The sequence below is a fragment of the Mastigoproctus giganteus genome, chromosome 8 (genome assembly GCF_048544385.1).
Source record: "Mastigoproctus giganteus isolate SK-2022 chromosome 8, ASM4854438v1, whole genome shotgun sequence".
NCBI lineage: Eukaryota > Metazoa > Arthropoda > Arachnida > Uropygi > Thelyphonidae > Mastigoproctus > Mastigoproctus giganteus.
The window spans coordinates 199,730,438-199,751,814 of NC_143582.1; the positions used below are offsets into that span (position 1 = coordinate 199,730,438).

The 21,377-nt window shown below is 35.3% G+C and overlaps 1 protein-coding gene and 1 long non-coding RNA gene across 2 annotated transcripts in view; one reads left to right on the forward strand and one right to left on the reverse strand.

Annotated features, from left to right (window-relative positions):
- Positions 1 to 1,429: 1,429 nt before the first annotated feature.
- The window catches only part of Wee1 (Wee1 kinase), a 101,210-nt gene continuing 81,262 nt past the window's right edge, over positions 1,430 to 21,377 (forward strand). The window contains exon 1 of the mRNA XM_090380023.1: positions 1,430 to 1,966. Coding sequence (XP_090236149.1) covers positions 1,467 to 1,966 — 500 coding nt within the window. The 5' untranslated portion in view covers positions 1,430 to 1,466. The remainder of the gene's footprint in view (positions 1,967 to 21,377) is intronic.
- LOC150082170 (uncharacterized) overlaps positions 7,025 to 21,377 on the reverse strand; it is a 162,874-nt gene continuing 148,521 nt past the window's right edge. Inside the window, exon 3 of the long non-coding RNA XR_016547311.1 lies at positions 7,025 to 7,184. This is a non-coding gene — a long non-coding RNA (uncharacterized LOC150082170). The remainder of the gene's footprint in view (positions 7,185 to 21,377) is intronic.

Sequence of the window (21,377 nt, forward strand, 5' to 3'; positions counted from 1 at the left end):
TATCCTTAGAGCCCCACTCCACCAAAAAAAAAAAAAAAAAAAAAAAATTCCTGTAGCCTACAACGGAATCCATATAGGGTACAGAATGAGTCTGTGGAACAGAACTGACGGGGATCCGGTTCGTCACAGGCATCGGTAATGTCAGGTACATAACTGATTATTAAAAATAAGACAATTGAATTGCAAAGGCGCAGGGCCAGATTTAAACGTGTTATGGCCCTAAGCTATAACATGTATGAGGCCTTTCTCTCTTACTGTTCACCTGTGATAATATTTTAAAAAAGAATTTTTTTAAGATGGAGCAAGACCCCTTGTAATGCGAGGCTCTAAGCTGTAGCTTATATGTAAATCTAGGCCTGCAAAGGCGTCATGTGACGTCAGTGTACATTCTTCATTTTTAACATTTTCATTTAATTAAATATATACCCCCCCCCCCCCCACTTTATTTTTGGAGCTGCATCTTTTTTTTAAAGATTACTTACCCCACTGGAGCGGTATTAGTAATCGTAAGTACCGGTAAGTCATTAGCTGATTGGTGGCGCACAAGCAAAGTTATTCGCTGCGCGACCAGATTCCAATCTGGCTTATTTAGGGCACGAAGGTGTCAGAATGAACTACCGGTGCACTGACACTTAAGAGACAAAAAAAAAAAAAAAAAAAAAAGCACGTTCGCTGCTAGCAACGAACGGCTAACGTCTTCGGCGAGCAGATTAGAAGAGGCGTGTTACAGTTGACGAACACGTCCTTTGTTTTCACGATAATAATACAAAGTAGCAGTGTTGTGAGAAGATCTAGTTCAGTTATTTTCTTATTAACATTCATAGGCTGAAAATGTGTAAAATACCCATAGAGAGAAATTATTTGTAAAATTCATTAAAGTTTATTTTTAATGAATTTTATTAAAATCGTGAATTGACTCATTAAATGTACTAAGTACATTACAAATAAGCAGTAAGAGTATCAAGTAATAAAGCAAAATTATGCTTTTCCATTTTTATTTAATTTTGTTTTTGTGAAAGAAATGGTCTTCAAGGTGCAGTTTTCCACTCCCTTTTAAAGTAAATGTGCCAATTAGCACGACTGCAAAGCAAGGTATTCCCATGAGACACTGCTGCCGTTACTATGGTCACGGCGCTTAACTCACTGAAGAAATTTGGCGGGAGAGTGTAACGTGTTCACGTGATGCAGTATTAGTCACTGTTGTATATGCAACTTCCAATTGGTCAGTTTACACGTGCGTCACATTGTGCGGCGCCATTTTCGATGGTAGCTCTAGTATTGAAAATTTACGCGTGTGATTGAAGTGAGTAGTTACAATTTTGTATTTTGAGTTTACGTTGGTTTTCATTATAGTGTTTCAAGACATGGCGCTGATAAAATCAAGAGTTCTAATGAACGATAATCTACATAATTTAAATGATGACGGAGTGGTTCAGCGATTGAAATTTGACAGCGACGATGACGATATGAATTCTCCCGAGAGCCAGTTAAGCGCCAGTGGTAATTCTACTATTGATTTTGAAGATGAACAGTGTAATATATCTATCGATTCAGGAACATTACAGAACAGTAGCAGTTCGCCGGAACCCTACTGCCATGGCCACAATGGTTTTCGACTCGAATCGGATAATAATGTGAGAAATGTAGAAAAATCGGACAAACAGAATGGTAGCCATTCAACAGGTGACACGCCACCATATAGACGTGTGCGAGCGTTAAGATTGTTCGGGTCACCTCAAACACCAAAAACGTTGTTGAAGATATGTGAACAGAGCACGGCAGAGTTAAGACGTCGAAATAGAACTCGTCTCTTCACGGAAAATGCCCAGAACTCTGAAAATGGCGTGTCACGCGAGTCCAAGACTCCTGTTTTATTAGCCAATATTAATCCATTTACGCCTGCAAGTATGCATATGCAATACAGAAGTAAACGGCGGAGGAAGAAGGCTGCCTATAGTTTGAATAAGTAAGTCAGAGTAATCCTTTACAGTTCGGCTATAGTTTGATATCCAGATTTAATTCAAAGTAATCCCAAGAATTTAGCTATAATTTGATATTTTTTTAATTAATAGCACGTGTTATGGAATACCATGACCAAGTAAAGGTTTTGCCCATTTGGTTAAATTTGAATTTATCCGCTAGTGAGATTGTAATTTTTATTAAAATAACAGCTGGTTCGTTCAGATTAGTGTATATTTTACATTTTCGGTATCATAGTACTGCATTAATAAAATGTATTTTTTAATGGGTGGCGCATTTCTTATTAAACTCATCTTTGGATAAAGTGTATCCTTGGACTCAGGGGAGGTTCCCACGGACCGGAGATGTGCAAATGTATCCACAATTCACAAAGGGGATCTTAATGGTAGTACAAGTGGGTTGCACAAGTACACGTGGGCTGCAACTGCTCAGGCATGGGTAACTGTACCGGTTCTAGTGTAATAAAATTTATTTAGTATAACTCAATTTTATGACAGCAAAAACTCAAAATACCCCATTCGTTAGTTGGCAAGCGGAAAAGTGGGGGCGGGGGTTTCCCTTTAAAAAAAAATAAAAACTTCACAGCTTTGGCTGTGCCATACCCAATAAAGAACTTTCAGGAATCATTTACAGAAATCGTATATAATCAATGATATCGCTGTATTTCTGCCTCCAAAATGTACAATAAATATAAAATGTTACAGCATTTACTTTATTTTTATCATTAGTAAAAAGAAGATACTACTCACTTATACCGGAAATGTGTTAATATAATTATATAAATAATACTGATACTTTTTTCGTGGTACTATATAAGTTTGCACTTATCTCTGTAATTATAAATTTGCTCTTTAAATAAACAAAAATATACTTCTTCCTTTGGAGTAGATCTTTGTATTTAAAGTGGGTGGCAGAGTACCGAGGCAACTCTCCGTGAAGTGTCTCCACATTATCAGATCTACGCATTTAGTAGCGAACTTAATTGTCTGTGTCTATCGGGCTCCTCCGTAGCCAGGTGGGAAGGAGCAGCAGTGCGTAGCACATGCTTCTTGATTAGACCGGGGTTCGAGCCCGTCACCACCAAATATGGAGGAAAGGTCAGGGAATGACCACCACATATTCCGGAGCAATATGGCCTTAGTTGCTAATGCTCCTAAAAACCAAATAACAACAAATAACAAATTGTCTGTGTTACACAAATTGAGCATATTCCCTACCTGTACAATATTTTATAGCTCTCTTGTTAGGTATTCCTTAAATTACCTCAGATTTTTAATAAAATTCTCTTAAAGTATTAATACCTTCTGAAAAATGTCAGAGATACGCTATTTAACCCGCACAACAAATGTGCTGTGTGGGATAAATGGCATATGTTATGAGTATGATACATAATGTTGTATTCAGACCAAAACTGCAAAGAAACTCAAACCAAAAGCTTATTTTAAATCCCTCTTCCCTTCCCCAAAGAATTCTGGCTGTATCCATGGTTTGATGAGTACTTAAATGATATTTTGCATTAGCAGGAAAATTACAGTTGACATTTAAAGTTATAAATTAAATATGTTAATGATTAATCGTTATAATTACTATGCTTAAGCATAGTAATTATAAATGAAAATTAAACATATGAGCTTTCTTGCCAGAAAGTATGTTTAATCTCAAGTTCATGTAGATGTGTGTTGAAGCCAATTGAGTGGAGTTATACAAAGGAATATATTACTCATTAAACAATTTTTTAAATATGATTTTGGAGTTAGACATAATTCTTAGTTAATCTTTGACATAGCTTTGAGTTTTAATTTTATTATTTTTTTATCAGGCCTGCCTGACTATCTTGCTTCAAGACTAAAATCAATTACACCCCCCCCCCAATGGTCCATCTGTCAAGACCAAATATAATGTTTCTTCCCCCTTTTTTGGTATTTTTATTTTATTTTTAATTATGGGTTTAACGTGATCAACCATTATTAGCTAAAGTCATTTGAGACAACTCAGTACAGTATTAAGTTTTAGGTTTATTTTCTTGAGCACATTTGTTGCTTTCTAAATCATTGGATGTGGGTTTCGTTATTTGTTCAATTTGGTGGATTGGTGTGACATTTGGACTCAACATCCTATACAATTAGTTATCGTGTTTGATGCCTGGATGGGCATGTATCTGTGTAGTGTTGACTTTAGTGAAGCATTTAAAAAGCAGATCTTCGCTAATAAAAGCATGTCTTGAATACTCAGAAAAGCACATTTCAGTTTCGAATACAAAAATAAATTTGAGTTAAAGGGTGGCTGCATGTATAAACATCTTGGAATTATTATTCATTCATCTTTGTATCTTAATATAGGTTAAGGTTAGATTAATTGCCAATCTGCAGTTCAGAACAGTGTTTCTTAGCTAGTGGGCTATGAAGGAAGTTGAAGTGAGCAAAGACTTTTTGGATTAGTTAAAAAATATTTCTGAGTGTTGCCAGTCCTTTTTGCAGTGGAATAAGCTGCCTCCTGGTGCGAGTCTGGCTGAGCTCAAAGCAAATTTGATTGGTTATCTAATGGGAATGGTGTGAATATATATATATATATATATATATATATATATATATATATATATATATATAATTAGTTACCATTCCCACAAGGTAACTAATTTTATATATATATATAAAATTTTGCTTATACAGGAAAAAGTATGCTTTCTGCATCATTTGGTCTTACTGGTACAGATAGGGATTTGATTATTTTTGAAAACCTGTAGAGCCATTTGGAATATGACATGCTTGAGATGTATATTAACCTGGATAGTGCACAATAAATGTGTTGTACCAGAACATCAGTCATGACAGCTAGTGCTTCTTGCTAATTTAGCATTAGTAGAGGCATATGATGCAAGGAAGCAAGCTTATTTAGCATCAGCCAAAAAAAACCCCCTCCCTGTTTCACCCATCCATTCACTCAAAAAGTTTTACTGATTTATAGTCAGATGTGTAGAAATTTGCCTTCAGCCAGAGTAATTGGTGGCATAAACTTTCACCTAGTGTTGTATAGGTAAGAAGTTTTAATAAATTTAAAGTAGAATTGAACAAATTATTAGAATGGATGTGCACATGAACCAGTAAAAGTGTTTTGCCAATTATCTAAATCTTGTCTTCTTGCATCATTTTGCCAATATTAATACTTTCAGCACTTCCAGATTAGCTAGTTTATTTTTACATATATATTTTTTACAATAGTCTCACAAAAGAAATCTGGTGATATGGCAAGAAAGAAAATTAGTTTTTCACCAAACTTTTGGCAAGACAAATCCATTACCCACTGAATGACAGTTTATCTTTCTTGTTGGAACCATTGAGAACACATGAACTTTTTTTTTTTTTTTTTCTGTGAAGTTGAAGAAAGCTATTCTGATATGTAAACTATAAATGCTCTTTACTGAAGTAAGGAAAAATGCATGTGGTATTCTTGCAGCAACTGACCAAACAGGAAATAAAGAAAATTTAATATCAGTAATATCAAATTTTAAAGTGATAGTCCACCCTTATAGAATAATTTGAGGACACAGGAAAAACTCTAAAATGTCTGAATCTGTAGGTATCCTTTCTGACATTGTTATTACAAGTGACTTACATAAAATGATTGGAAGAAATTTTCAGAAGTGAAAAACTCCAGAAAACCAATGAGACAATGTCTCTTTTTCCAGTCTAAAGCAAATATAAATTGAACTGGAATGAAATAGTCAGTCTAATGGATTGGAGATGGGAGGTTGTGCAATGTATAAAAAAAATATATATATATATATACACACACACACACCTGGGAATATGCAGAAATAAAATTTCAGTCACTGATGCCCTAGCAGCTACCATAGCTAAGTGGCCAGACAGAAGGGTGCATAAGTACACATGCTTTGGGTGACTGTGGTTCAAGCCCATGTGATTACTAAATATGGTGTGGTTTCTTATATTCTCTCTGTCTTGTGAACTCCTCTGACCACATGATCATCTCAGAGTATAAAGAGAAATTATTTTTTATCTCTTCTGGGAAAGCTGCAAGGCACACCATAGCAGGTGAAGGAAGAACATATGTTTCAATAACCCTCTCAACTTGGAGAGGGTTATTGAAACAGTTCAGTTCCCTTGCTTTGCTGTCCACTAAAGCAACCAAAGCTGTAAAAATGAACTATGAATTAAAATGTGTGTACACAAATATAATTTGCTGGATAAAAATGTTTGCTCATTGGTTGCTATGGCGTAGGGGCTACTGCTGCTCAACTCAAGATCTTTCTTAGTTGAGGATTTCGAAACATTACATTCTTCCTTTGCCTCGTGGGAGTGCCTTGTAGTTTTCCCAGAAGAGGTCAGTCATTTCAGCAGAACTTTTTCTGAAAGGTGATCTACTGTCTTGGTGATTTTGGAGTTTTCTTCTTTCTTCCAATTACCCTATTTACTATATATAAGGTGAACTTTATCTCATTTTTAAATCTGATATTACCAATATTAAACTTAGGCTTTATTTTCTGTTGCAAGAATATCATGTGTTAGTAATGCTCTGATGTGACTGCAGTATGTTACTAATAACATGTATTATCTTCAAGGGGGAGGCAGTTGTAGTTGGCAGAACTAAGTACACTATATACTGACACATTGTTTTTCTTGGATGATATAATCATTTTTTCAGCGAAATTTATTTTAAATTTTCTGCTTGTCTTCAAAGATGTTTGGCATGATTTGTTCCCATGATCTGTAAGTTTCAAATTATAATCAAGTTGGAGTGTATATAGAAATAGATTTTTGTGTATTACTCTCCTCACCCTTTCAGACTAACATTTCTTTCCAGTTAAACAATCACCAAGTTATTACTGTCCAAATCCACAGAAAATTATTTGTGCTAAATTAAGATTCAGAGTAATTTTCATCAAGTATTTCAGTTATGTAATTCATTGGTAATTTCTTGTGAATTTTCAGGACATTTTTGTGCTACAGCACTCATTACTGAGTTGTTTTCAGTTTTATTATTGGAGTTGATAATGAATGTGTTACTTCATTTTGTGTGAAACTTCAGATTGCTGGTTTATCCTGTGGCTGTTAGTACCTCTACAGTGCAGTTTTTCTTCTTCTTCACTTGCTCACTCTTTCATTTATGCTGAGCAGATGCAGTGGTACCATGCTTGAAACAAGTCTCCAAAGCTTTTAGTTCTTTCTGGAAAATCCAGAGTATCCCTGCAAGTAGTTAAAATGACAGTAATTAAAACTGAATCTTTCACAACTTGAACAAGATGGAAGAATTAGTTATTATTACAAACCTTATCTTCAAATTTTAGTATGATTTGTAGTGCATGACTGCATTTATATTTGCATTACTACTTCTTGACCACTTTATAATAAAAGTTAGTTGTTGAGGGTGGGAAGTTTCTCATAGCTGACTTCATGATGAATATAACTTTCAATTTTTAGTAGCAAAATTAAAATATAGTGCTTATTATTGATTTCATAATTACAGTACTGTATAATGAAAATGAGTTTACTTTGAAATTTATCATCCCTACTCATTTTGTAGATTTTGGACATTAATAACTTGGAAATTGTTTAGCAATGAAAAAAGAAACTAATGACATTTTTTTTTTTTTGTCTTGAAAATTGTATATGTTGAATTTAAAATTCATGAAACCCACAGATGAGTAGAAAACTAATTCCAATATTTTTGCATCTTGTAAAGTAAAATCAATTTTTTTAAATATTAATATTGGTAAAATGTCAAGAAAGAAGTTTATATAAGTCTGAAAAAAATAATAAAATACTGCTAGCATAACTGGAATATCTTTTACTTGGTATCCATCTCATCTAATTATATATCTGATTGCTTTTTAAATTTTTATAAACTGTGCAAAAGTTTAGGTGGCAATTTATTCCAGTAGCCAAGTACTCTATTGAAAGGAGAACTTTCAGAATTGAAGAGAATTTAAATTCATGATCTCTTGAAGTATTTTGAGAAGATATACCAATAGTACAGATTCACTGCTAGAAACAGCAAACCTACATGGCACCATGGGCAACCAGTTGGCTTGCCTATTCATAATATTTGCTTTACCCCTGTCCTTAATTGACTTGACTGAAAAGTCTTTAGTATGCCTGTCAAATCACTGTGCACATGCCTGGTCTTCAAGAATTAGCAGTGGGATCTTTCCATTTAAGAATGGCTTTCTAATATGAAGCTGTTTTTAAATCGAGAATGAAAAAAAATGGCAGTTCAAAACCTGCATACAGAATTGAAGGTATGGACAAACTCTGCATTATACCAGTACTTCTGAAACTGGATTTGTGGGAAGGTGTTCCATAAGAGGCATATAGTGAGACTCACCATGAGTAGTAATCTTTTAAGTTTGGCACAAGTTAGTCTGAGAAATGCTTATAATCATCTCTATTATATCCCTCTTCCTTAATATATAATAGATTATGTCAATGACATCAGAACTCCTTGATGTTATTGATATAATCCCCTTCTCCCACATCTGTTGCCTTAGAATCCTTACTGCTGAGAAAACTTAAATGTTTTAATTCAGTTACTGAATTTAATACAAAGTTAGCTGCAATTTTAGGAGGGCTTAGCCACCTGCAGCCATTCAACATCTCAATTAACAAACCTTTTAAAGCATTCATGCATGAGGAGTAGACAGATGGAGGCAGCAAACCACAATATGATATGATTAGGATGAACGAAGTAGCTAACAGTTTCACAGATACATGAATGGGGGAAAAATTCATGGGAGTTACTGAAACATGAGATATTGTCCAAGTCTTTCAGGAAACGTGGAATCAGCAATGGCCTTGATGATGCTGCTGAAGGTATTTCTCTGAAGAAAGTGAAAGTTCAGATCATAACATTGGTAATGATTAGTGTGACAGTAGTGGGCGATGAATTTTTGGCCTTCTACAGTGAGCATATTTGTTTAAAATAAATGCAATCAAATATTTTTTTCCAATATTTGCATTCAAAAACATGGGTACATCTTATCATCCAGAAAATACAGCTCGTTTAAATTTAGAGTTGAAAGCCAATGGGTTATGCAAGTATTATAAATAATGGATGGGGTTCTTTATCTTATGAACTAAAAACATCATGGTTATTTGCATGTTGTTTCACCAGAAAAAGTGGATCTGGCAGCATTGGAACCTAAATCCATATTACTCTAAATAGTGTGTGACAGTTTCTAAACTGGAATGATTTGTAAATTGCCTGCTGTTGTCCAAGGATTTGATTCTATATATTTAAAAACTTATCAATAGGATAGTGATTTGTAACCTATAGTTTGGAAGGCTTCTTGCTGTCTGCTGGGTAGTTTACAATTTTTCTTGTTTTTTTTTAATTACAACCACTGAACTGTAATTAAAATGCATGTGGCTTTTCAGTTGCAGATAGATAAAAATTAACGTTAGCAATAAATAATAAAAATGTTTACTTGAAAATATCAATTGCCCTAGCATTATCTTTTTTGTGAAGGATGAACGAGAATTCCAAAAAATTATGAACAGGTTGATAATATTTTGTAATGATAATAATTGTAAAAGCTTGTTTGTGTGTGTGATGTTTTCAGCAACATAAATTTTGCTGGAAAAGAAAAATATCTTGGCCTCGCCATTCTATAAGTTTTTCAATAACTTTTAACTTGTCAAGTTTTACTTGATGTATTAAATTAAGATTCTATAAGTAACCTCCCTGTGGTCTGTATGGTGTTTGTTCTACAAACAAAATGTGCAAATTTTAGTTTTTCATTTTTTTTTTACTTCAACACTTTATATTTAAATTTAAATAACACATCATAGTAATAGCTAAATATTTTTTGTTTATACAGTTATCTGTCAAACTAATGCTTGCAATGCTATCCATGAAAATTTTTGTGAATTGAGTCAGAAAAAGATTAAGAAGTACTGATGCAGGAAATAATGTGAAAACAAGGTACATGTGCCATTTTGCTATGGAGTGATTGCATCAGATTGAAGTACTGGGAACAATGTGAAATGCTATGTTACAGGAAAGGTAAAAATTAATTTGGTATAATATAAGCAGGTCATGAAACAATCATCAGATTAGAAAGCTAACATCTGCTTTGATTCAAAGCAAAGCAGATGTTTCTGGTAATCAGTTCCCATTATCTCTGCTGCAGAAGGCAATAAATATGGATCTGCAATCAAAACAAATTGCCACTGAGACTTAATTTAGATGCTACAGCATCTAAATTGTCTTATTCTGACTTTGTGTCTTGAAGTAAGATGTATTAAAGTCTTTTTTTATTTTAAAAATAACCTTAAAATTCTGTTTGTATTATGTCTAAAGAACACGATTTTAAAGGTTATTCAGCATTTTAAATGAATGTATTTTTCTAATAATGTTAATGCTGTATATTATTATTAATACTAATGTTATTTATTATATTTATAAGAAGCCAGAACTGCATATTTATTTTTGATAAAATTATTTTCCCTTAGAGTAGATAGGGTTTTTTTTTTATGCTTCTGGGTGTCTTCAGTTTATAATCTGAAAGCTATAGTATGTTTATGTTTATAATCTGCAGTATGTTTATAATCTGAAAGCTACAGAAAGCTACCCACCCATGAGGGCAACAGCTGTGTTGCCCTCGTGGGTGGGTAGCACAGTTGGTAGGATTGCAGTCCTCCCCACACTGGGTGGAAAAGACCCAAGTTCGAATCCTGTTGATGAGTGGAGGAATTTTTATGGGTCTTTTTCACAATGTGGTTGAGTTAGTCGGTCTTGGGCGAGGATAGCATGGATTTTTCATCCAGCAAAACAGAAAATCTACCTCTGGAGACATGCAATTTATAGACAATATACATGGAGCAACATGGCCTTAGTTGCCTATGCTCCTAAAACTCAACAATTTGTCTGCCCTCTGTAATGGGAACTTTCTTTTATTTCAAAAGTATAATCAGAGTGAACCAAAAGTCTAGGCCTTCTAAAATACAAAATAAAGCATAGAAATAATTATGTACTGGATTAAACATGATGTAATTAGTTGGAAGAGAGGCTTTAAGTGGTTATTCGTCTTATGGAAATGAAGCTGTTTTATTAAAAATGTTGCAATTAAATGGAATAGACCTCAAAGTTAAGATTTTCTATTGAGATGTATTGAATTTAACTGCAATGTTTTCAGTAATACAGCTTATGCTTTCATCTGGTAGATTAGTGTAACTTAATTTAGTTCATTTCCATGAACAAGATACGTTACAGCCATATACCTTTTCTTTAATTTAAAACTGGCAGGTGTCAATTATAAAATTGTGTCCTTAATGATACTTCGTTCTTCCCATAACTTTGGTAAAGAAAAAATGAAGTCAGTAAGAGTGTTGTGCAGAAAACTAATGGTTTGCAAGACCACTAGTGGTATCAGAAATATAAAGCAGATTCTATTGAAACTTTCCATGAAATGGAATTGTGCTTACAAAGTAGGGGAATAATCTTAGCTTTATGTCGAAGTGCCATCTCTAGTATTGTACGAGTTTGGATCCCTCATCCAGAAAGAAAAAAATAAAAACATTTATTACTAATAACACCAACATATATGGTAAATGAAAATTTACTGTATATTCTAGTTTATAAGTTTTCCTTTGAAGAACTAAGATGTGTGAAATTTGAGGATCATTGTGTATGCTGAGTACAACAGCCTAAGCTTCAATTAATAGCCCCAGGGGCCCACATATGGTGAGTATGGGCTTGGCACACCCAGGGTCCTGAGCTAGATATCATTCTTCTCTTTCATGGTGATTCCTTTCTACTCTCTATTTCTGTCTCTTTCTCTCAGGGTAACTCGGAAATTTTTTTTGGCCAGTGCAGCATAAGCTTCAGGTTTCCTTGCACTATATGGCTAATAATAATAAAAGCACCTGCTTAGGGTTAGAAACACTTGAATATATTTGTAATTTAGAAACCAATATATTTGTAATTTATTAAATATGTATATTTACAAAAGTATGCATTGCACTTTAAAACCAGAGAACCTGTTCATCTTTGTGAGACATTGGAAGTTCATGAAATTCATTGGGAGTTTGTTTTTTGGATTTTATTCTCGAGATTGTCAATTTATGCCACGCTTTCGTACCAAACAAATAGTTTGGAAATGAATTTGCCCAACAGTACCAAACAGACAAGAATTGGCTTGGTTGCAGTCGGAGTCTCCCTTGTATACATACAGCATCAATGAGAGAGTATCGCCATGTAGGCTTTGCACACGGAAGACTGCTGTACAAATTGGAGCAGTATGTCATCAAGGGTAAGTTGCTACAATAGATAAAAGGATGGTTGAGGGGAAAAGACAGAGTGGTAACCAGTGGACAATGTCTTTGTGGACTAAAGTTATTAGTGGAGTGTCCCCCCCCCCCCCAGGGTTCAGCATTGGGTTCATTGTTCTTTTGTATATTTATCAATGATATTGATGAAGATATATCAGGCTTAAAGTCCAAATTTGCAAATGATAAAAAGGTTGGCAGGGTTGTTAGTGACAGTATGCTACTGCAACAGGATCTAGAACAGATTGCCTGAGAAGTGGCAACTGAAGTTTTAACATTGACAAATGCAAAGTATTGCATATGGATAGAAGTAACCCCAGAGAAATGTACCAACTTTGCGGTACTACACTCAGGGTGGTAGAGAACGAAAGAGACCTGGAGGTAATTGTACAGTCAGATATGGAGTTTTCTTAGCTAATGCACACAGGCCTGCCAGAGCAGGTGATGGGGTCTTGTCATTGATATACAGGAATTTTGCCAGCAGGGATAAGGAGGTAATTATCCCTTTGTATAAGGCAATGGTCAGGCCACACCTTGAGTGCTGTGTACAGGTCTGGAGGCCTCATTTTAGAAAGAATGTAGATTTGGAACAAATAGAGAGAAGGGTAGCAAGATTGGTGAGGGGACCAAAGGGATGCTCTTACCAAGAAAGGCTTAAGTTCTGCAAATTGCAGCATATGGAGATTAGGCACCTGTGAGGTGATCTGATTGAGGTGCCTTGAATTGGTTGAGCAGGCTCAATGCTGTTGGGATTTTTCTTCTTGCATAGATTATGAAATTAATGAGGGCATAAACTTAAATTAAGGAAAGACCATTGTAGAATAGATGTGTGGAAATTTGCCTTTAGCCAGTGGGTAGTTGATTGCTGGCAGTTGCATTATTTGTCATGCGTGAAAATTCCGTCTTTGTGTAAGTTGATAACTTAAATAAATTCAAGGAAGAACTGGACAAAATTTTGGAGGTAATGGGATGGATGAAATGTGAAGGGTTTTTTTTTTTTTTTTGGCTGATGCTGTATAAGCTTGCATCACATGCCTTTTTTTTTCTTTCTTTTTTTTTTTTTTTTTTTTTTTTTTTGTCCTCACTTTTTCCCATTATATATGGTATGGGGTCAGTGTTTTTATTGTTTTGGCATGAAATTTTTGCGGCTGGATGCCCTTCCTGACGCCAACCCTCACCCTTTATCCGGGCTGGGGATATGTAGTGGTCATTCCCTGACCTTTCCTCATCCTCCGTATTTGGTGGTCACGGGCTCTAACCCCCGTCTAATCAAGAAGTGTGTACCGCGCACTACTGCTCCTGGCTACGGAGGTGCCCATCACATGCCTTTACTAATGCTAATTTAAAAAAATATATTAAGAAAGATCGAACAGTGGATAGCTGTATTTGTCTAAGTTGGACATAAGACCAAGCCTTAGAGGGAGCAGAATACTCCGTGATTGTACACCTCATGCAGTAACAAGTCCCAAATTTGTTGATTTTTACTTCTGTTTTGTTGTTGTCCCCTCCTATTAGCATATAATTAAACTCCATCTGTTTTCCCCCCTCGGGTCTTGCTGTATTAACTTTTCTATATTATGTTATTATTACTATAATATACTCTACTTTTTACTGCATTGACAGATTTTAGTAGAAATGTAATGGCAGCAATGTTAGGTTTTGTTTTTATGTCGGAATTAAGATACATATATAGATTTATAAATTAACATAGTTTTATATAAAACTATACATTTGCATAGTTTTAAGCATATTGCCGTTCTAAGGAATTCAAGCCGTTGCTTACATTCCTGAAGTTTGGTAACAGCTGGATGTCAGCTGTTTCGTCTTTCTGAGCTGGACAAACAGGTGGGAGAGAATAGGACAGCTGGTCCAGGAAGTGGTCCACAATGTCTTTTGTTGCGAAAAAATAAGGTACAGTACGACAGCATTCAGCTGTCGAAGGCTTCCGGAGTCAGATGGTAGGACGGCGTGTCGTTTGGGTCCAGTAAATATGCAACATTATTTCTTTGATGGGCTACAGCTGCTGTATCAGACTAAAACCCGTAACTTCTACGTACGTTCACTCAAGTCGAGCACCAGTTGCGTTATTTGTCACACGTGAAAACTGGAGTGAAATTCAAACTGCATTATCGTTTAACGCACTATTAGACTCATACAACTTCCTGTCCTTTTGCACGTAATATCGAAGATATGGTATAATCATAGCAGCATATTTAGATAACATTTTTTTTCTTTATTATATCCTTTTCATACCATGTCTCAAAACGGTTTTTTTCTTTTTTTGGCTCTATTTTTCAGTGTAGTAATGTCGCATACCTAATAAAAGGATAGAGCGCTAAATCGAGAAGGTAAAATGCAAATCAAAGATACGTATTTATTATTCGTTTTTTCTTCTACAAATACATGTCTTGGAATCTCATCGTATATCATTTTTATCTTTTTAGGCGAATTTTATTTTGTTACAATTTTGTTCTTTTGTTGTGCTTGTTTCTGTACCAGTGTTGCTTAAAAAAGCAGCTGAAAGTGTTTTTTTTTTTTTTTTTTAGTTGTACTACAGTAAGGTAGTTTTTCGGTTTGCAAAAAATTATTGGAAAATAAATTCTCAGATAACATCTCTTAAAAAATTAAATAGCCTAGTACACTACAAGTCACAGTGAAAAAGATAACACTCCTCAGTCAAAGAAATCAGTCCGAGCCAAAAACTAAAATGGATAAAAAGACAGTCAGATTTAATTGTTTTTTTTTTTTACTCAGTATGGGATATTTTTTGTGAATAAATTATTCTTCAGGGTGTTATACTATGCTGAAAATGCAGGTAGCCCGATGATTGGAATATGGTATTGGTTAGTATTATGATGGCTAAATGATGCAAAGAAGCGGTCTTTTTCTGCATTTCCCAAATTAAAAAAGAAAATTCTATTATTCATACCTTCCCTGTCGTCAAAAAGGTGGGTATCCAATTCCCCTTTGGTCTTTACCAGACTATCCACCTTAACCACTGTGGCAGGCAATTCATTCCAATGATCTACCACGCTACCCGAAAGTAATCTTCATCACTTACTCCCCAGAAGTTTGTATTTGTGCCTTCTGGTTCTTCCTCCTCTTTCATTCAAATTATATCGCCCATGTTTATCTTACTGATTCCCTTCGGATACACACGGCCTTCATGGCGTTGTATATCTCCATCAATCCCTCCCTAAGATTTCTAGTTGCGGGACTTTGCAGTCTGCACCCTCTATACCTTTCTTCATTTGGACATCATTAACACCTCCTAAACAATCTGGTTGCCTGTCTCTGAACTCATTTCAGAAGTTGTTTCCTCAAGACATGAACACGATATTTTAAATGCGGTCTTATATAAATGAACAATTTACTTTACTTGCGAAGGTCCTGTATAAACGTAGACATGACGCTGTGCCTTCCTAGCCGCCTGTTACTCTTCTTGGTTGGAAGGCGGCGGCAGAATTTCTAGTTTTGTCAATGGTATTATACCATGTTTCTTGTATGTATCATATATGTTTGGTTATCTTAGTTGAGTTGTTGGTGTCTGACGTGATGAGACATTTTCAGTTTTGAAGTCGGAAAGTTTAGATTTATTGCCGCTAACGTACTGATGCCATCTTTAAAATTACATTGTAATATTTAAAAAATTTTTAATTTTAACCCAGCAGGTACTCAGTAATTAATTGATTGGGGGATTATTATGGGGTTTGATAGGATGCAAATTACTAAGGTTCCATCTCAAAACGAAAAAAGGGAGAGAGAAAGAATACAGAACAGTGTACTGATTTGATACTAAAAGTCTGTCTACTTTGCGCCCTTGTCTTCCTACGTCGCCGATGTGGATAGCATAGTTATTGCAAACAAAAAAATTAAGCGCCATTCCAGTTTGATTAGACAAGGGGGGGGGATTGTTCTTACGCCAGACTTGCTGATCAGGTCACTTAGCAAAAGAAGCAGCAGACACTGCGAAAAAGTAACACTCGTTTATTCTGACTTTCCACTATGTCAGTGAGCGTCACGGCTACATGAAAATGATTAAAAATAAATATACTGTATATTTATTCTACTTTCTTATAATTTTATTTGGTTGATAATTTGGACCGCGAAACCTGGGGAAAGCGCTGAAGACCGGCAACGTACGAAGGTTCTTTCGATTTATGAATTTTATTATTATTATTAAAGTCTCCTTTAAGTATCACTATTTTTACATTATTTTCACATGGGTTTTAACATTGTGAACCCATAAAAGTTGGCAAACTATTGACATTCCGATTTACCATCTTGCTGCATAAATTAATGCATTAAGAATGGCAGAATACCTTAGTAGTCATAGAACCTTCCTACAAATTTCCCTGGGCTGTGAGGTGAATGGCCAACCGGAGAACTACCGTATATTTCGGTGTATAATCTAAACTTATGTTTATTATTTTTATTTTTTGCCGTAAACTTCATGCTTAATCATATATTCTCCGTATAAGTCTCTTCCCCCTATACTCATCTTTCGCATCTCGAGTAGTGCTGGATTTAAACTTGTTGTGGCCCTAAGTTATAACATGAGGCCCTTCTCTCTCTCTCTCTTACAATTGACCTGTGACAATATTAAAAAAGGATTTTTTTTTTTTTAAGATGGAACGAGTTCCCTTGTAATGTGGGCCCTAAGCTGTAGCTTGTTTAGCTTACATGTAAATCCGGCCCTCGGTGTATTACACTAAAATATGGATCATGGGCCACTGTCTGCTTTTTAATTCAATGCACAATAAACTATATTTACAAAAAGGGGGTATGCGTATATAATACTTTCTTATGGCACAAAACCAACACTTATAGGCACAGATAACTTTAATACCTCCCTTATTGATGCTATATATATATATACACATCGGGACGTTGATTGTGTAAACTAGTGGTTCTCAACCTTTTTTTTTTTTTGCTCGTGGCCGAGTTTCATTCACCTCTGTGGCCCACCCCTCATATTGTTTAATTATAATAAATGTATACTTTATCAACTGCACTTTTTATTTATAACGTGTTAATTGTTTTTAATATAAGGATTTATAATAAAAAAAGGGTTTATTAACTACAATCTTTATTTATAATAGAATTTTTACTCATATAATATTTTGTTTATTCACAATGTACAATTATGCTTCTAACAAAAAATATTACAATATTATTGTCACTTAATTTCTTTTTATATTAGTAATAATTTTATTTTAGAAGTTAACTTTTCGTGGCCCACTTAACAGTTTCCATGGCCCCCAATTTTGCGTTTTACCTGTGGCCCCTCAGAAATACGGCATACGTTGAGAATCACTAATGTAAACGATCTACTCCTTGTTTCCTGTTTAGTACTGTACTGCACTGCATTGAAAATTGGTTTCTCTGTGAATGGTGGTTGGTTTCTGTTTTTCTTGCGCAAAAGCAACTGAGGCTATAGTGCGCCATGCCATCTGTAAACAGTGTCTAAATGTGGAACTGTAAACCACAAAACATAATTCTGTGCACTGTTTTCGTCTGGTGAAGATGAACCAATTTGTGAGTTTTAAAAATCGAGCAACAATGCATATTTGTGTAAATAAATATACATATATATATGTAATAAGATTAAATGTATTAATTCATGTCTTCTAACTAGCTGTTTAATTTGAAGTTTAGGATTTTATATTCGACGTTATAAGTCGACTTTGATGATTTTTTTTTAGAGCTTCAAAGCAAGGTAAGCAGCCGCCATTATCAATCTACTGCTCGATGGAAGCCCCCTCAACAATTCACGTTGAGGGAAATGAGCTTTAATCTGCCACTCTGGTCCAGTGCGGGTTGGCAGATTTAGTGCTTCAGAGATCGACTTTATCTCGGTAAATTTGCCGATGTTTGGGTTTGTTGGATTCGGTCATATTCCTGAAAATATCTGGAAATGGATGATGCCATATTTGGGAAGTTCCGCTGTAGTACGAGTCAAACCAGTAATGTGATATCATTGTTTGTATTGTCTTGTTTTATGTCACCCCCCACCAATCTCCACACTTGTGTATGGATATTATATTAGCATAACTTTTAAATTAGCTGTAACAATCATGCATTCAAAAATGAGTTCAGGTAATTAAAGAAAGACGAAAAAAAAAAAAACAAACACATTGATAACATTTAATTAGAACTTTGTTATTCAACCAAAAATTAATGGATTTTCAAACTGGCTAATATATAGATTTTAATGTAAAAGTGACGTTTTGAAGTGTATATATTTATCATCCATAAACCAGAATAGTGCCAGCTAGCTAGTATTTATAATAATATTATGATAGTTGACATTAGATAGTACCAACAGTGAAATATAAAATATCTAGTGCCATTCAGAAATCTCTGTACAGGCATAAGACAAAATTTAAAACTAATGCTAATTACTGTCCTTACACATTGAAGGGTCTTTATTTCCGATATTTGCTATTATCGTTTTTCTATAATAATAATTGCTGCCATTCTGATTTTTATGGAGGTTGAATGGGGGTTTCACTTTTACGCTAAAATATGTACATCGCGTAATGTTTAATTGTAGCGCTGGCATTTAGATGGTCTTATAACTAAATTCAAAAGGTTTACCGACATTATAATCCTATATATGAATAGGATGGGTTGCCTCTTTGTGAATGTTGGGAAGGGTGGGATTTCTTCCCTTTTATGGGGAGGAAGCTTTTATCGAGTTAGGTAGCGGCACGTGGCAGGGGTAGGATTTGATTTTTTTTTGTATGTGTGTGTTTGAGGAGGGAAGTCTTTCTTGGTGCAGATACGTACGTGACGGTTTGTTTGGAGGCCTTTGTATTTTGCTGTTGACTGGGTGGAGCTACTTAGATGTACATGGCATTTGTATATTAAAATCATACAAATTAGAAGTCAGATTTAAAAGGATATGTGCCCAAACGGAAAGGTATAAATGGATCAACACATTTAATTTTTATTCACTGAGCTTCTTCTTGATCGGGGTCATGTGTCTGTAAACATTGCATGAAAAATCTTTAATATTTGTCATAAAAACGTATTTAATAAAATAGAAGAGTGGTTTTGCCTTTTGGTATAATATCCAAAGTTTCTGGTCATCCGTGACGGCACAATGGTTTTGTCACTTGCTTTGAGAGTATTGGGTTCGAATCCTGGATTCTTAGGCTTTTTCAGTTAGAGCCGATTGAAAAAGTTAGGTGAGCTTGCACAGCGTGCGGATTGCAAGTGCAAAACACATTTACACAGGTATAATACGCATGGGAGGGGATGCAACAATCGACATGCTGTGGGCCTAGTGGCTGATTTGCACCGAAACTTTCAGAGGACAAGATGAAAGTTTTCAGTTCATTGAAAATTTGAAAGCTAGCATTGCTATCACCATGTGTGCGCGCGTCTGTAAACGGTACCATTGGTTACCCTCAAAACCGCATGTCTACGTGTGCCTCTCCTCGCATAATTTTTGTATTTAGGGATCAATTCAGAAGACCAATCTTGCAGTACATATGAGACGTTCTGAAGTAATAAACCGTACGCGGAACGTCTCTCTCCATTTTGTATTCAGATCATGAATGTGTAAATAGGTTTGTTTTCTCAAAAGCCTGCTCAAATGTAAGCGTACTTTCTTGCATCATTTGCCACTATTAATACTAATAAAACTTATAAGCACCACCGTATGTGTACAGTTCATGCTTAGTCCGATGAAACCAGAACATAGAGAGAGAGAGGATCTGGTGTGCCTTGATGATTGGAGACTACCTTTATCGTCTCCAATCATTTAATTGTTTCTCGTATTTTATTTTATTTAATGTTTCGTGATTCTTGTTGGAATCAACTTGCGATGTTTTGAAGATGCTTAGAATTCTGCTCGCATCTACATTGTCATCTTTAACGAAGGATATGCATGACAGTTGTCCGTCCACACGGTAGTAATGTCTTTTGTCACGTGACCATTCGCACGTGCAGGTATAGAGGATTTTAGTTCCCCTTTGTCCAGCCATCTGCGTCGCGTGGCACGTATTGTTAATACGGAATCAACACGTGGCTGTTGTTGATTTTGCAGCTGCTTCCGTCTGAAGTTTGTCTCGGTCAACGGAATCCTTGTTACAAGAATTCCGTTGGATTATAATCGGGGGGAGGGGGGATGAGAATAAAAAGCAGGAAGGCAGAAAAGAGATGCAAACTTGCCTAGGGGATTTTCTAGCCTGTAAAGAGAAATTAGTAGATATAAACAGTGTCGTGCGAACATCTGTCACTTCTGTTCAAACAAGAAATTTAATTTAGGCCTCAGGTAACTTAGGCCTAATTTTGAAATGCCAACCCAAGTTTAGCCGTTAGCGGTTCACTGAACTAAACGTTTATGTATCGTGTTCGTTATTCGCTAGGTAATGTTCTCTATTTATTATTAATATTTTCTTCCTGCAATATTTAAAGATTTTTGGGAGAAATTTTAACCACTTTTGTTTTTAATAGTTACAAATGGTGCGAGACCTCCCCTCCCTCAGTTATTGTTGGCGGAAAAAAGTATTCGAATTTCCAGTAGGAGAAATGAAATTACCGAATGTACCATTTAAACATTTTGCATTAATTTTTAGTGGCCCAAACTATAAATAAAAATTTTAAAATTATTGTAATAGCCTAAGCGTCGGCGATTGGAAGCATTTTCTAGTCTGGTTCATTGTTGACAAAATTCATGTAGCAGGCATTTTTTTTTTTTTTTTTTTGTAGTTGTTGGCGCATAGGCTTCTGTGGCCATAATGCACCTCCCAAGGTTTTTGCAGTACTTTGATCCAAGCCCGAGGCGGGAATCGAACCCGCGACCTTTGGGTTGCCAGTCAGGCACTTTACCCACCCGGCTAGCCGGTCGGCTGTAGCAGGCATTACCCGTATTAGATCTGTTACTCAGTACGGGAGAAAACATTGCTTTTCCTGAACATAACCACTTCTCTCATAACTCCATTAGTGTTACCTAGCTGGTTGTAAAAAAATTAAGGAAAATATAATTATTGCTATGGCTCTAAGAGAATAATTGAGCGATAACTTTCCTGTGTATGGTTTAATTAAATTAAATTGTTTTATTTTACACAGCGATACACATCCAGCAGAAAGTTGCCCAGATAA